This window comes from Myxine glutinosa, chromosome 8 (genome assembly GCF_964187855.1).
Source record: "Myxine glutinosa chromosome 8, kmMyxGlut1.1, whole genome shotgun sequence".
Classification (NCBI taxonomy): domain Eukaryota; kingdom Metazoa; phylum Chordata; class Myxini; order Myxiniformes; family Myxinidae; genus Myxine; species Myxine glutinosa.
In genome coordinates this window covers 90,095,581-90,113,443 of record NC_136268.1, presented here as the reverse complement: position 1 = coordinate 90,113,443, position 17,863 = coordinate 90,095,581, and the positions used below count along the sequence as shown (strand labels likewise).

General features: G+C 42.2%; 1 protein-coding gene across 1 annotated transcript in view; it reads right to left on the bottom strand.

The window, feature by feature from the left end:
* CDH23 (cadherin related 23) overlaps nucleotides 1-16,031 on the bottom strand; it is a 216,953-nt gene extending 200,922 nt beyond the window's left edge. The window contains exons 1-3 of the mRNA XM_078783508.1: nucleotides 15,927-16,031; nucleotides 3,321-3,428; nucleotides 1,900-2,002 (exon numbers count right to left, since the gene is read on the bottom strand). Coding sequence (XP_078639634.1) covers nucleotides 1,900-2,002; nucleotides 3,321-3,362 — 145 coding nt within the window. The 5' untranslated portion in view covers nucleotides 3,363-3,428; nucleotides 15,927-16,031. The remainder of the gene's footprint in view (nucleotides 1-1,899; nucleotides 2,003-3,320; nucleotides 3,429-15,926) is intronic.
* Nucleotides 16,032-17,863: the final 1,832 nt, after the last annotated feature.

The following is a 17,863-nucleotide window of genomic DNA, read 5'->3' as shown; positions in this document are numbered from 1 at the left end:
CCCCCTCTTCTCCCCTCTCCCCCTCCCCCTCTTCTCCCCTCCCCCCCGTTCCCCTCCCCTCCCCTCCCCCGCCCGGCAATGCCGGGTACTTCTGCTAGTGCTTATTAAATGGGAGATCAAATTTCTTCTCGGATGATTGAACAAAGGTTAAACTAAAGCATTCCATTTTGAAAACAATATTGTTGCCGTTTTGAGAACCCACACAGGTAACATCATTAAAGGTTAAAGGTTGCACTCCATAGTTAGGCCACATGCAACACGTAGGTCACCTTAGAACGTTAGTTATTTCATAGTATGTGTTTAGGATAAGGCCATTTCCAATAGTTGCATCTGCGTTTTGTAAAACAAATAAGAGTAGGCCCCGTTCATTTTGCACCCTCCCTCCAATCGACTCCATTGCACACCATCCTGTCTGCACCCCATTGCCCCTCGCAGTTTGTTACGCGTTGGGTCGGCAGCGTTAGCTGCCAGTTGTTCGCTCAAACCAGCCAAATGCCACGAGGTAAGGCCCGAAAAGGGGGCGGAATGCCAGGGTGTGGGTGCGGCCACGTCAGGCAGCCACCAAGGGCGGAGCCGGTAAGACCCCAACAACCAATCAGGGCTGAGGTGACATCGCCTGACGGGGTGTGGCTAGAGGTTCCAGAGGGTTCGCTGGGTGTGGCAATAAAACCCTTCGCGCAAGGCCCCCACCTCAGTTATGAGAAGGGAGAGGCACTCGTCGAGTTATGAGGAGGGAGAGACGCTTGAATGAGTTATGAGGAGGGAGAGACGCTTGAATGAGTTACGAGACGGGAGAGACGCTTACAGAGTTTTGAGGAAAAACGCGTTGAGGACTCGAGTATGAGCAGAGGTTTGAAGGACTGCATTGAAAGGTCTGGCGCTAAAGGACTCATTGGGGAAGGTTCATTGCGGCAGGACTCGAAGGGAGCGAGCGTGCTAAAGGACTTTGTTAGAGAGAGCGCATTGTGAGGCCTCGTGGAGAAAGGCACCCGGTAAAGAAGGGCTTGTTGGAGATCGCTGGTTGGGAATTTGGATTGGGCTTGCGGTGAGCGAATATCAAGCGCCAGCATTCCTATCACATACGCGGCCGTGAGCCAACATAACCGCTAATCGCTTATCGATCCCCCGATATATAATTGTCTGCCACGCGCAGAGCTGCCTGCCGTCTTCCATCGCCTGCATGGTACGAGTCGGGGACCGGACGAGCTGTGGACCCAATCTTTGGACCCTCAACCCGACCATCTACATCCCCGTGTGAGTGAGTCTGAGGGTGAGTCTGAGTGCGAACGGGCCCGTGTCCAGGGAATAAGTATAAGACTGTATAAGGCTGCCCTGTGTATCTGCTTCTTCCTCTTCACTGTACATTACTTTTCTTCCTCTTCTTCTTAGTGTACAAATTGTTAATAAATTCTTGTGTTATTCCTTTTCCTCTTGGTCTGACCGTTTTAGTCATTTCCTCCATTGGGTAAACGCGGCACGATTACAACCGCTTAGAATCGGGTTTAGTTTTTGGTTAACAGCTCGGATCGTGGATCGCTATCCGCTCGGCATATTACATCAAAATCCGTGATTCGAGCGGGAGTTATTTCCTCGTTTCCGGCCAGTGTTAGTACTTAGGTAATAGCGAATCCCTAGTCCTGAAAACCCAACCTAACGCTGCCCGGGAAGGACGTCATAGCCCCCGGATCCCGTCGGTCAGTAAAAGACAAGGTGATTAACCCCCTCTTGGTAAAGGGGAAGGCCGACGAGGAGATCTGCAACAATATATATATATTTTTGAAAACATTTTTTTTTTTTAACATGAAGCCCTCGAGCACAACGCCAATTCTAATTTATAACCAAAGTTCCAGAAAGCAATGCATTGGACAAGGATGTGTAGATCTTGAGCGGATCACTTACCAGATGGGGAATTCTCATGGATTTCTGCTTCGTACGTTGATTTTGAAAAGACAGGTTGGTTGTCGTTTTCATCCAAAATGTGAATAAGTAGCACATCAGAATCCTGTAGATAGGTCAGGTAAGTCACAACATACCAACATAGCCAGATAAAATTAGAAAAAGGGCAAGTGTCCAATGGAAGGAGATGCAGAGCATGGCTGGTGCCACACGATGCACACACTAAAGTATGTGTTTGAAAGGTGAATGAATGATGAATTAATGAATGTAATGAGCAGATTAATTATAATGTTTCCAAAAACCTACAGATGAGTCTTTAAGTGGATTGGGAGGTAATGGTGAATTTTTAGAACTAATTAATTACCATGCTGGATGTACAAAATTGTGGGTAATCTGGCAGGATAATTATGGCTCGAACACAATTTTCCTGACAGAATAATTCCATGGATATCAAGGAAGTTCGAAACATTTTGGCTTATCAAGTCTTACTCTGGAGGATCGATAAACTTTCATTCGCTTAGTAGTCAGGTTCACTATGTTTTTTCATTCAAATTTTTTGGAGATTAGCAAAACTATACATTTTTGGAATATTCAGAGCATGAGGAATCCAAAAATTAATGTTTGCATTTGCATAGACACCTTTGCGAAAATGACACTCAGGACAGTGATGAAGATCTGTAAAAGCATATTCCTGAACGGTATAGACCTAGTAGATCCTGTGTGTAGGACTTATAGTTCAATCTGATATTAACAAGGCTGCTTTCTTGCTTTATAAACCCAAACCTATAACTTCAAAAGACTTGCAATATCATGTATTATGTAATACAGTTATATCACAAATATAAAGACAATGGTTTTCAATTACCTTTGTTTGTTGCTTTTCTATAATGCTGAGCACTATTTTGAGGCCTTTATTGGATTCCTTGACCTAAAAAACATAGGATTAGCATATTTAATTTAGTTTCTAGGTTGACGAGAAGCCGAGATAGCTAAAAATATGTATTTTATGGCGGCCATTTTGAAAATCCAAAATGGCGGCCATGCAGGTGTCTGTGCATATACCAACATTGATTTTCGGATTCTCCATGCTCTGATGATTCCAAAAATGTACAGGTTTGCTAATCTCCCAAATTTTTGAACGAAATTATATTTGTTAGCATAGTGAACCTGACTATAGTCTACTAAAGTGATATAATGGTGGACATAAATTTCAAGGTGATGAAATCAGTTGAAAAACAGCTGAAAGGTAGTGCCTGAGTTGTCAAATGAGCCATGCAGGTGCAAGCACTGGGTTTTGTGCAAAAAGAGCTAACTTTTACATAAAACGTATCCAACAGTTTACATTGTATTTAAAGAAAACTTTATTTGGCTGGAGAAAAACACAATGGAGCTATCGATCTGCATTGTTCCCTGGTGCTATGGACCTTGCGGGCATAGCTGGGGTTTTCTGGGTTGTCCCTTGCCATGATGCTCAGCACATACTCAGCTTGGCGCTCTCGGTCAAGGACGTTGTTGACGGTGACAAGCCCTGTCTGCCAGACACAGAATAAAGTTGACATTAATGTTGTGCACTTGTGTACAGTTCACCAGTGAGGAATCAAACACATTTGTTAAGACATCAAAGTTTGTGGGATAATTTGTATGGACAATAAGCTGCAGGGTGATCGGCAAAAAGGACTCTGGTTTTTTTTCGTTTTGTGGAACACCTCCAGAAATGTCTTGAAATCCTACAAGTGGGTAGAGAAAATATGCTGAACAACATTACAAAACTCGTCAGTGGTGAAAGTTTCACATTCATTATTTATTTCCAATTAAAAATTGAGTAACAATGCAGGACACCCTCTAGTCCTATATAAGACATCTGTGTATTATGCAAGGGGAAATAGCACTTTTCTTGTACATTGTCAAGGCTCGTGAAATACCCCAAGCATGGCTCCATCAACATCACAAAGTGAGTGACACTTGCCATCATGTATCATCACAACAGAAACATTCCTCAGAATAGGTGCAAGACGGTGAGTCCATGTCTTGAAAATTAAACATATGAGTGCTGCTTCAATCTCATTGCAGAACAGGAATACCTTTCAATGCTGTGGTACTTTCTGATCCTCAGCTATATATCGTCAAAAGTTGGCTTCTAACAGCTGCTCTTCGCCCCCTCTTACCATTCTTTATGCTGAGCTGCTGATACATATCCATGATGAAATACACAACACATCTTTCGCCATGCCCACAAACTGCTTGAGCAGGATCAGCAAACACTCCAAATGTGGCCAGGATATTATTTTGCAGGATATCCTGAAGCATTCCTATTCCATCGATGATCCAAATGCTTCCATGAGGAATGGTTTCCATTACAGGTGCCGGCTGGACGCCCGCTTCAATAAAATACATCAGAATTGACGTTATAGGTTTTTAAAGAGAGCCGTCTACATTGGTTAGCGATAGTGGCAATGGACTAAGATTATATGTCAACTTCTTCTGGATATTCAACTTTCTCGCCCCAGCAATGATGACCAGTCTTTAGAAGAGATTTCTGTCGGCTTTGATAGTTGTCTCCTTCCCTTTCACTTTATATTTGGATGACTTGTTCAATGGTATGTATGCCTTCGTCTTCTGTTTCTTGAGAACTGCAACCATATTTTCTTCACCTTGTTTGTGATTCTTACACAACAGCTGCATCTCCCTTCTCAAAATCCTAAAATAGTCCCTTGTTACTTCATATAAGGCTATGGCATCAGATGCAACGTGCAGGAGCTGCTCATTACTCTCTTCAAAAGGGTTGACTGTCAGCGGTTTCTATCACTGCGCATACATCCTTCATCGTGCAAACGGTGTTCCGATCTTTTTTTAAATCCGGGTACTGTAACATCTGTCACCCCCTGTAACATTTCATAATGTTTGGACATACACTCCCCAACCCTTAACCCGAAGTGTTACGTAATTTTTGAATGGCCCTTTAAGTGGAGAGCCTGGCCTTTCCTCTCATCCTTTGCCTGGCTTTAGATATCTCGTAATTGTCTTAATTTTGTACATATGGTTTTCATATGTATGTACATATGTACATTTCAAATGTACATATGTACATTTGTACATATGGTACATATGGTAACCATGCCAAAGTTAAACTAGCAAACACAGTATAATTCTCAACAAAAATGCAAAGTCACAACTACATTAATCTACCTACTTGTAGTTTTTCCCTTCCAGCTCCTTCAGTATGTTCATCCAGTGTTTCCCAAACTGCAATCTTCTCTTTGTTAAACTCGAAGTTGACTGCATTAGCTGTGATTTTACTCTCCACTTCGGCACAAAAATTCACATCCTTCCAAAGGTCGGCACACCCTTTTAAAATTTTCCGAAGACTTCTCTCGCAAAATGGAATCACTCTACCGTGGGAGGCAACAACATGCACACAGCAAAAAACTGCAAACTTTCCCTCTGAATAATCGGCAGATACACTGGTGTTAGACGACATGCACGCCACCATGATCAACAGTGTTTGAAACAAATAATGCGATTGGCCAAGGGTTATGTCGCATCAATCTGGACGTATGAGAGACGTGCTGTGATTGGACAAAGTGCAAAGAGGAAATTGTCTTTTTTTCAAGTTTATTTATTTATTTATTTTGATTATATTGCATCTCCCGTGCAATTTTTGTGATTGACGAGTTATCATTTTGATGTCGAAATAGATTTTTAAACAATATCAAAAACATATTAAGTAGTTGCTTTTTCTGGTCACCCCATTGCCTACATAGAGATGTCGCACATGCTAAAAAAAAAAAAGACAAAAAAAGAGATGATGAAATATTGTAATTTATTCCAGGATTATTTAGAAGGCAGCATGACAAGTTACAAAGGAAACAAGAAAAAGAGCAATCAAAGATTGCAAACCCTCGCCAGGATGTATTTTCAGTAGTTTTTAAGGCTTTTGTGTCAAAACAAATATGGCGGCCGAACCACGTGACTGATGACGTCATCATTGTTTTTTTTCTAAACTAATTTATTCCGAGATTTTGCTCAATAAATTTCATCTTGATCGGATGAAGTTTTGTATTCGTCGAATTATGACGTCATAATGGAGGGACCTATGACATCATCATTAACATATTTTATTCCCCATGGAGAGTTCTTTACAATGAGCCATGTCTCAATTTTTTATATTCAGCACTTTCGGAGATATAGAGGTTTTTCGATTTTTCCAAGATGGCGACCGAACCACGTGACCGATGACATCATCATTATTTTTTTTCTGAACTAATTTATTCCGAGATTATGCTCAATAAATTTCATCTTGATCGGATGAAGTTTTGTATTCGGCGAATTATGACGTCATAATGGAGGGACCTATGACATCATTATTAACATATTTTATTCCCCATGGAGAGATCTTTACAATGAGCCATGTCACAATTTTTTACATTCAGCGCTTTCGGGGATATAGAGGTGCAAAGCTTTGCGATTTTTCGAAGATGGCGGCTGAAGCACGTGACCTATGACGTCGTAATTATCATTAAAAAATTATACAGGTGGAGTTGCACCTATGGTGTAAATTTCCTGTCAATCGGACCAACGGTTGCAGAGAAAATCAGATTTATTCTGTGCGGACAAACAAACAGACAAACGGACTCAAATGCAATACCCTCTCCTCTGGCGAGGTTAAATATGTATTTAACATAAATTATTTATATTAATATAGGGTGAGACATTCTTACCGAGAAGGGTATGGCAAGATGATAGAGACATCTGGTATGGATAGAATACTGAACAGGATACTGATACTGTTCAGGGTATTGAACATAAAACCAGGACCGGAGAAGTCATACCACAGCAGGGGGTAGGGAGACAACAACAACAACAACAGGCATTTTAAGGCCATTTTCCCTGCTAGAGCAGGGGTGAGCCTTGCGGTCCCCATGACAATCTTCTCCATTTTGCCTTATTTTCGGCATCTCCCCTTGATAACCCCCTTGCCCGCATTTCTTCTTCAACCATCATTAGCCAAGTCATTCTCGGTCTTCCCCGTCCGCTACTTCCTTCTACATTCATTTCCATCACTCTTCTCAACCAGTCACTTTCATCCTTCCTCAACACATGACCAAACCATCTCAAACTGTTTCTCTTCACAGCCTCCATCACAGGCTCTATTCCCATCATCTTTCGCAATTCATCATTTGTCTTCCTCTCTCTCAACGATACTCCACACATCCACCGAACCATTCGCATTTCCACCCTTTCCAGCCTTCGTTGCTGTTCTATGTTCATTACCCATGTCTCGCTCCCATAAATCATAACACTTCTCCCACATGCAGCATACACCTTTCTCTTCAGCTTCAACGACACTCCCCTCCTCGTCAGCACGCCACTCAGTTCCCGAAACTTCTTCCATGCACATCTCACTCTCGCAACCGTTGCCGAGTCTGATCCACCTTCCCCATTCAGCATCTCTCCTAGGTAGCAAAATGTTTTCACACCTTCCAGCTTCAAACCATCTCCAAGATCCAACTCAACATTTCCTCCATCTGCAGCTCCCTCTCTGCACACCTTACACTTTAATGTAGCTGCCACACTGGTTAATTAATGACCCTCTCAAACCACTACATTTTTGATGAACCCACTCAGTGCACATTGTACATTGAATGGAATTCACTCCGACACCCTTCCTGCACACAGCACACGGCCACTTCCCAGTTCTTTCCACCTCACCACATGCTTTACCACTTGCCATCACCTTCGTTTTTCCAATATTCATCTTCAGACCTTTTGTCTCCATACATTCCTTCCACTTGTTCATCTTCTCCTTCAGTCCATCCATACTTTCTGCAATCAACACCAGATCATCTGCATACAACAACTCCCACGGTAAACCCTCCTTTACGTTCTGAGCCAGCACCTCCATTACAGCTACAAATAGTAGTGGACTTAGCACCGACCCCTGATGCACTCCCACCTTCACCTCAAACTCACCACTGTTCCCTTCTTCCTCTTCTCCATGTACTTCTCCTGCAACTGCCTCACAATAAAAAGCACGTCTGTCGTTCCTCTTCCTGGCATAAATCCAAACTGCATTTCGTCAATCTTCACTTTCTTCCTTATCCTCCTCTCCAACACCCTTTCCAATACCTTCATTCCATGCTCCAATAACTTTATCGCTCGATACGAGCCACAGTCCAGAGGGTCACCTTTCCCCTTGTATAGAGGGACGAGGGTACTCAGTTCCCAATCCAATGGAATGCGGCCTTCTTTCACCACAAGATTGCAGATCTCTGTCATTCTCTTCACACCCCAATTTCCTGCTGCCTTCAACATATCTCCCACAACTCCCGTCGGCCCTCCCGCTTTTCTACTCTTCATTGCTTTTATCGCTTCCTCAACTTCCTTCTCGGTTATCTTCTCTGCCGGTCCTAAAACTGGGTTACTCTCTATGTTGCCATCCCATTCATTCTCTGCATTCAACAGTATTTCCATATATCTCTTCCATCTTCCTTTAATTCCATCTGGGTCCACAACGATTTGTCCCACTTCATCCTTCAAGCAACTGACCCCCATCACATCACACCTCTCTTTCGCTAACTGCTTTGCAATCCTGAATACCGCTCTCTGACCCTCTTCCAAATCCAAGCGTTCTCCAAACATTTTCCTGCATGCCTCCTGCGCCTTTGCTACCTCTTTCTTTGCAGCCTTCTTGGCTGCCTTATAACTTTCATGCTCTGCCTTTTCTGCCCCCCATACCCTTCGCCTTCTGCCACTCCTTGAACTTCTTCCTCTTCTTGTCAATCTTCTTTCCAACTTCATCATCCCACCACCATGTTTCCGAGTGCCTCGGTGGTCCTTTTGTCCATCCACATACCTCACCAACGGCTCCCAACAGACTATCTTTCATTGACATCCAACCACTTTCAAGCTCAACCACATCATCCTCTACCATACTTAGCCTCTCTTTTAATGCCTCCCTCACTGTCACCGCTTTGAACCTCCACACCTTCATTCTTGGTTGGTACTTCACCCGCCGAGCTCTCCTCGCACCTTTCACCCTTATGTCGTAGACAACCAAGTGGTGCTGTGAAACAGCCTCCTCCCCCAGGATCACCTTTGTGTCCCGGAGGTGCCCCCTACCTCGCCTACGCACCAGCAGGTAGTCAACGGTTGTCGTCGACCCACCTGACATGTACGTAACAAGCTTATTATCCTCTTTCTGGAACTGAGTATTACAAATCAACAAATCAGCTCCATCAGCAAACTCCAAAATCCTTTCACCTTCTCCATTTTTCACACCATATCCGTAACCCCCATGAACGCCCTCAAAACCGTCCATACTCCTTCCCACATGTCCATTTAGGTCTCCTCCTTCCACAACAACTTCCTTATCTTTCACGTTTTCCATCAGCTTCTCTATTGCACACCAGAACTTGTCCTTCTCTTCATCGCATCCTCCATCATGTGAAGTCCTTCCTCGGCACACCTGAGCTCCTCACCACATACAAGGCTTTCATCCGCAGCTCAATGGAATACTGTTCTCCCCTATGGGCTGGTGCTCCTGCCTCACACCTAGCTCGGCTTCACGCTGTTGAAACCAAAGCTTTCAGAATCATTGGAATCTCCCGTGATGAAGCTATCTCCGAGGGCCTTTCACTCACTCACCGCAGACAGGTAGGTGGTCTTTCTGTCTTCTACCGACTCATCTCCGGCCTTGCTCCCCCAGCTCTCTCTGTGCTTTGTCCCCCAAATATTCCTACAGGTCACACAAGGTCTGCCAGCGACCCTCTGATGGTTAAACTGCCGAAATCTCGGCTCTCTGCTCACCTTCACTCTTTCATTCCTCTTTTCTCCCGCCTCTGGAACAAACTCCCACACTCCCTTCAATCCCACTCCTCCTTCCAGGTCTTTAAAACAGCTGTTCACCACCATCTCTTATCTTTCCCCATCCAAACCTTGATCTTTTCTACCCCCACTAATTCACCCCAGATCCACCTTGTTTGAAATTCCAACTTCTTTCCTGGAAGTTTTGGCAGTGTCCATATGTTTTATACCTCTCCCACGCCCCTCCCCCCCCAAAGCCCTCTCCCTCCCACAGATCTCTCGATGTCCCTGCTCTCAGATGTTGTGTTTGTGTTCCTCCCCCTCTCGCCCCATCTTGTCTACCGCTCCCCATGTTATATGTTTTATGTGTCGGTTTGTCTTTCTGTGTGATTAATGTTAGCTCTTTCACGAGCCTCGATGTTGTATACAAAAAAAAAAAAATTGTCCCTACATTCCATGTCCCAAACTTCAGAAACCGATCTCCACGTCCGGCATCAGACGTTTCGTCGTCATAAATGGAGTGATTTCCACCCTTGCTTCGATCGGGTTCCCCACCTTGAGTTTTGACGAGGGGGAGTGGGGTCCCCCACGGGGTACTTCGGGCTGTACCCTGCCCATATGTAGTTGTAATTGTCATGGTTCTAGGGGGTAGGGAGGAGGTGAAATATTGCTTCACCTTTCCGAACAAGGACATCTTGCTCCACTTTACTCTATAACCATCGATGAGGTTTTTGACATTTAATTTAAACATTCAAGCCATGATGATTATTGATCTGATCTTGTATCATAGTGGAAAATCAGCATTCGCTCTATGACCTGCAGTAATAAACTAGAACAGCATTCGGTAGAGAGCATACCTCCACCAGGCTGAACAGTTTACATTTCGTATTGCACTGATAGGCCGGTGTCGGAGGATAGAATCACTCCCCAGGAAAAATCACTCCAGAGTGGCTTTATCCTCGGATGAAATCACTCCCCCTTGGGTTTTAACACTCCCCCTTGCAGGATCAAATGACTCCGCAGGATTATAACACTCCCCCTATATATTTTGTGATTTAAACAATACTTATTGCATGGTAATGACATACAACCATGACAAAGTTAATGAATATGAACATAAAATGATAAATGAATTGATAAACAGGGCAGAATGATGTCCTTTGTAAACGTCTCTCCCTAAAATTAAAAATACAATGTCTAATCTAATAATGTCTGATGATGTCTAATAATGTCTAAATAATCTAATCTAATGTCTAATCTAAATAAAGTCTAATCTAATAGATTTAAGCTTTGTTAAATGGCTATGTCTTAACTCAACACTTACAATATTTATTGCATTTCCGTACTGTAAACGTCCCAATGTTTTAGTGCTCATTCCATTCATATGTATTTCATTGACATGTTTGCACTGTACATTTGTGGAAATAAATATTGTTTAAATCATTTCGATAAGAATCCAAGAATCGAACTGAGTATATTGTCAAGAGCATATATAGTGTTCCCGTGGGTGTACAAAGAAATCACTCATTGTACTGTTATTGAATCGAATGAATGCATTTTCAATGAGGTTATAAACCTTCTTGTGCAGCCATTTATATTTATGAATTTAAGTTATTTCCATGTATCAATGTGAGTGGTTTAATGGAATAAACTTTGACTTGACTGGACTTGACTGTACTTTGACTATACAATGGACAGATCATGAATACATGATATTCATCTTCAATGCATACACCATCATTAATGCACTGAGATTTAATCCTTAATTGGATTGAGTATGATCCAAGGTAGACTGGTCCACTTTTGCTACAAGTGAATTAGGATGTTTTGACAAGACAGTTTGCCGATCACTTTCTACTTATTGTCAATGATGACGTGAATTGCATGCTTCCTATATCTTTTGTGGAAATAGATATTGTTTAAATCAAATGAAATCATAATGGAAATTTAATTATATGCATAAACTTTTGAATAATACGTGCAGTTAATAGAATGTCACATGTCAAAGTCCTCCCTTCTCCTGTTCTCAAGCCTTCCGTTTCCTAATCACGTGCTCTTTTGTGTTTTTTAATGAATAAAAAATGAAAGTCAAAGAAATTGAAGGATATCAACATTTCATAAGATGAATATCATCACCAGAAATCATCAGTATTAAAGTTTTCAAATGTTTCACTACATTGTTTGATTTACAGTTATCAACTTGCGAGTGGTGACAGATGCGGAAAGAAAGAGAATAGTCAAGATGTGCCATGAAGGATGTGACACCTCGACAGAAGCCAAAGCCATCGGAGGGCATAATACATCGGAGGTGATAAAACACACAACAAAATTTTGGAGAGGTGAGATTTTCAGTCAAATATATACTTTTAATGGACAATTAGTAAAGGATACATAATCAGAGGCACCGTGCCTTGCTAAAAAATCACTTGTCACCGAGAAAGAATTTCAGTGAAAACATTCAAATAGTATATCACCAAAAGTCGCGTTCCCAACCCTAACTTTCACCACAATTAAATACTCTTTCCTCCTTTGTTATTTTATGTGCAATACGGTTCCAAGAATAAATGAAATTGTAAATGATGTTATTTTATTTTGTCAGGTATTCGTTCCGAAATCATGCTAGTCGAGATAATCAATTTATATAAATGCAAACCTTTAGGGTGTACAACACAACTTCCAAATAAGTACACTAGAACATTGGGGGATGTATGAACATAAAAATGAGAATGTTAATGTTAATAATAATATGTCCTCTAATATAGCGCCAACTCCATGCAGAACATTGTGAGAGTGTGTAGACCTTAAAGGAATATAGGGAGAGGGTTTCATTATCTGGCAGTTGCGAAACGAAAATATCTATATCCAAAGGTTATGAGTTTGTAGCGAGGCAGTTGTAGCAGAAACGGTCTGGATGACCTAAGAGATATAGATGGGGTATACTCCTTATAAGGTCCTGCAGGAGCATACCCTTACTGTCACTGTTATTACATTGAAATCTACAGCTGTAGAATCCTTGTACTTATTAGTTGTTTGTCATTTATTCTTATACTTTTATTATACCAGCGTGAATGGTACTTCAAACTAAATTATCGAAACGCGAATTTCATTCCAGATGATGTACGAAATAGAACAGGTTCACTCTATCGTGAACTCGGGTGGAATAATATGATCCTGGTACAAATGTATCATCGGTATATGTATATATTGTGTATACACTGAAACAGTACAATGTGATAACCAATCTTTTTATTCATTAGGTTCTGGTGGCCTGGTGTTACCAATGATGTCAAGTCGCATGTGGCAACATGTGACAGATGTCAGCGCAGCAACAGCAGATTCCAGAAGGCTGCACCAGAGACGACGTCTGTTCACGTACCTGCATCACCATGGAAACAAGTCGGCATCGATCTCTGCTCACTGCCACACACTCCTGGCGGCTACAAGTGCGTCGTTGTAATGGTCGACTACTTCACCAAGTGGATCGAAGCCAAACCCCTTCATGACAAAACCACGAAGAGTGTGGCGATCTTCATCGACAAGACCATCTGTCGCCACAGCATTCCCAAAATCCAAATCAACGACCAGGGCCGCGAATTTGTCAACCAGGTTTCGTCCGAGTTACATGCATTGACTGGAGTCCAACAACACCTTACTAGCACATACCATCCCCAAGCAAATGGACTTGTTGAGAGAAACAACAGGACAATACAGACGTCCTTGCTGAAGGTCCTTGAGGGAAATGATGATCAGTGGCCCCGAGCTCTACCTGGAGTGTTGTTTGCATTCAACACAAGTCGACAAAAATCAACTGGATATAGTGCATTCTACCTTATGTATGGCCACAATGCAGTTCTTCCAGTGGACATTTCTGATGGACAACCTGATTCTGCAGAAGATGACGACACAGAGTATCCAGTTGACGACCTAGACAACATGTCTCCAAGAGTGTTTGTCATCGATTAGCCGCCTTCAGAAAATTGCCCACCCATCTGCAGCCAACAACATTGATGCAGCACAGGATAGACAGCGAAGAGATTATAAGAAGAGACACTCTAGCCAATCCACTTTCGTAGAAGGCAATCTTGTCTTATCCTGGAACTCGAGACACGTGGATCGCAAAGGTGTGAAGAGTGCCGATGCTTGGAAAGGTCCTTACATTGTGAAGAGGTGCTTAAGTCATGGACTACATGAACTCGGTTACACGGACAAACCTGGTGTGTTGAAAAGCAAGATCAATGGTTGCAACCTGAAGGTGTATCATGCTAGACAACCAAGCCCCGCTCCACCAAGTGAAACTGAGCAGTCACCTTCACCTTCACCTTCACCATCACCATCTCAACCATCCAGTGAATATCGACCTGCCTCCAATACCGACCAACCTGCTGCCAGCATCTCGAAGGTTACAGTGACTGATCGTGAGTTCAAACCAACGGATTCAACCTGGCGAAAACATCAGTGTGCTGCATTAGACATCTCGTTATCTCGCGGGAGATGCAGTAAACGTGTTCCTGGTCCTCTTGCCGACAACCCCCAGAGGATCGACCCTGTACTTGGTGATGGCAACTGCCTATTCCATGCCTTATCAAAAGAAGTGAGCGAAACAGAGGCACACCACAACAAGGTTAGATCACAGATCGTCGAGCTGTTAGCCAACAAAAAATACAACGAACACTTCAAAAACTATTCTGGACATGTTAGTATGGATATGTATTTGTCAGAAAGTGGTAGGGAACAAAATGCAGTATGGGCAACTGACATTGAATTGTGGCAGCAGCATCCCTCATGAACACCCCCGTCCCCCATTGTGATACACACCCAGGACAGAGAAGGACATAAACGGTGGATCCAGTATGACCCCTTGTTCGTCGTGCCACCTGTGATTTCATCAAATTGCATGGTGTACCTCACCAACTACAACGAACATTTTAATCGTGCATTACAGGCATAGTAATGTAATATGTGTAAGGATGGTATCTTTGATTCTTAATCTGCTAATCATTAATACAACCATAAAATTTAAATCAATGCTATTCATAATAATCAATATGACAACCATGGTCTGAATCTGTCAATCATCAGTATGTCATTTCCTTGCAGTTGAGCATTGTATGCTATTGTGTTGATTCTCCCTTATTTTTATATGTTGACTTATCTTTGTCGCCATGGTAATACATTGTGTTGTTTAAACGACAGTGTAAATATCTGTTTATAGTACAGACCCATTCTATATTATATTTATACTAAGGCTTTGAGAAATCTTTAGATATCACTACAACTTATAAAGATCAGGGACACGAATTGTACTGTGTGCTATATATACTTGTACATTGACGCGAGTGCTAATTTTTAACATGTTCATGTTATTATACAACTGGAGTCACACATTCTTATAAAATGTGCAGAGAAAATTGAGAAATCAAGTAATTTGATACTGCAAACAGCCTCGCTCCTTGGCTTGTTCGAAGTTAATATATATCACGTTAAAGGTTTAGCTAATTTAATTTTAATTTTCAAATGTCATCCTTGAGCAGTTCTATGATATTGTGTTGATTCTCTCCCATCTTCATATATATGATGCACATCCTCACACGGTATACACTAAAATACATAGTAAAAGCTCTGTTCATCATTGCAACGATATCTAACATCCTGAGAGTTATATTTCCAAAGTAACTAAATATATCTTTCCATTCTTTCTGGGGGATTGACTTTATCCTAAAGGGGAGTGCTTTGATCCTGGAGGGAGTGTGTTGATCCTGACAGGGGGAGTGATTCTGTCCTAGGATAATTACACTCTAGAGTGTGCCAGTCCTAGGATTAGTTCACTCTAGAGTGATTTTATCCGAGGACAGAATCACTCTAGAGTGAGATTTTAGGGGAGTGAGAGAATCCTGCTACACCGGGTCTGGATTCGGACCTGAACCAAAATATAATCGGCTTGTTCTTCTCACCTAACCAACTCATCCACCTAGTTTTGTCAAAATCCGTCCACAACTTTTTGAGATATTTAGCATGATATTATCATGCTATATATCGTTTTTGGCCCTGTCTGTCAATGATGAAGACTAAGTTAAAAAATTATATTATCCGGATCTTCACCAAAATCGAATCAATTCGTTCTTGTCACACAACCAATCTATCCACCAAGTTTTGTTTGAATCCGTCCATAACGTTTTGAGATATCCTGTTCACGGACAAACAAACAGATCACAGAGGTGAAAACATACCTCTGCCACCTTCAGTGGTGGAGGTAAGAAGAGAGTGATAGTCAGGTCAGTTAGGCAGTACAACACTCGAGCCACGTTGGAAAGTTAGAAAGGGATGCAATCTCTGCACAAAACCAGATTAACATCCAAAATGCAGAAAAAGAAAAGAGCCACTCTAATGGTGCATTAGAAGGAAAGTATGCTCCACCTTCAGGAGCTGAACAGATATTACACTTATTTGGATCCATATTATGCCAGGAATCAAAGTCAGGATCAGAAGGCTGAGAAGCAAGAGCACTAACACTGAGCAATCCATACCTTCGGACCAAAGACAAGAGAGGAATGAGTTGGTGGTGAAATGTATGTGATCTCCCATCAACAACAGGTCGTAGCCATATTGTGTCTTTCTGCTCCTTAAGTACAAAAAATGAGCATTCTCAACTGATAATGCCACGATGCAGCAAGGCCACTTGCTCACAATTTGTTTCTTATTTGATTTTTTTGTGGATACAAATTTCAACCTACAACTGCTGAGCTGGCACAGTGGCAGCAAGAATGCTGTATCTTGAAGCTTGTGGATATGTGAAAAGGAGAGGAGGTTAAGCTGGCTATCTCATCTGCAATCATGTAGATTTAAGAGCTCACAGGATAGCCTATAGGTATGGGTACTCACCTTCGAGCTGATTAGTGATTAGCCTGGCTTTGAATCCCAACCAAGCTATAAATTGTCATCCTGGTGTTTCACAGGCCATCTTTTGGTATTAGTTATAATGGACATTACAGATCACATGTTGTCTTTTGCAAAGGTGAGGTGAGTTATCATAACCTTAGCCATATTCCAAATACCCACTCTTAACTATAGGGGGGCACTGACTGCAGTCAGATGGGCATAACCATGCTCCCAGAAATTATGCCAAACTAACAGCCAACAACTATCGGGGACGCCTCTTTGCGGTGGTTGTACCCCCAACGCAAGTCGGGGCCCAAATCTTCCCCCATTCTTCCCTCCTGTCTGGATTCGTCAGGACAGCACGGTCACGGTGCAGATTGGTCCAAGTGGTAGTCGTTCAATAGACGAGCTCTGTCAAGGGATTGTCCTAAAAATATATTTTCCAGACGAGCTACCCTCCAGAAAGACTATTTTAAGACGTGTTTACTTGGTTGAAGGTCATGTTCCACCAGACTGGAGTCAGATATATTTTCCACGTTGGCACAAAGGGAGACACAAATGCAGACAAGTTTTTCATTCAGGGCAATCCTGTCTGACAAAGTGGAAAGACAAGTAAATGATCAAGACTATCCAAAGGAAAAGTCGTGGATATACTGTATGAGAGTTGTTCGACGTTTGAGCTTCGACATGGAAGTACATACCCGAGGGAGGCACAAAACGTAGACACGATTTAACAAATTACTCTCTTCCATCGTTATGAGAAAGAATAATTTATTTCTGCCAGCATTTTTCAAATTTTTGCAGACTCCTCATAAAACGCCTTCTTTTCAAATAGGTGAAGAGGAATTACTAACATATTGAAGGCTTGTTACTCCAAAGTATGGTTTGCAACACGTGACGATTACAAAGCTCCCCTTGCATCTTCTAATTGGTCAGATTCCCATTGTGCTGTACTGCCTGATGTATTTGCGTAGATTTAGCAACACTTCAAAGGAATATTCGCGAGTATCCACTGTCCAGGTAGTCAACCGTCATGATCACTTCTTCAATTTGCACGTACTCCTCTGTGACCTACGAATGTCATATGATCTTTCCTGCGAACAACATGGTTTCGGACATACCATACTTAATGGGAGGCCTGGTGTTGGCTTAACAGTTAAGGTGGTTGGCTTAAGATCACAAGGTCCTGAGTTCAGGCCCCTGTCATGCTGTTGAATTAACTTCAGAAATCGGCAAAATGAGCACCAGCTTACTGGGATGAATGAGCCATTCAATTATCCTGCGTCGG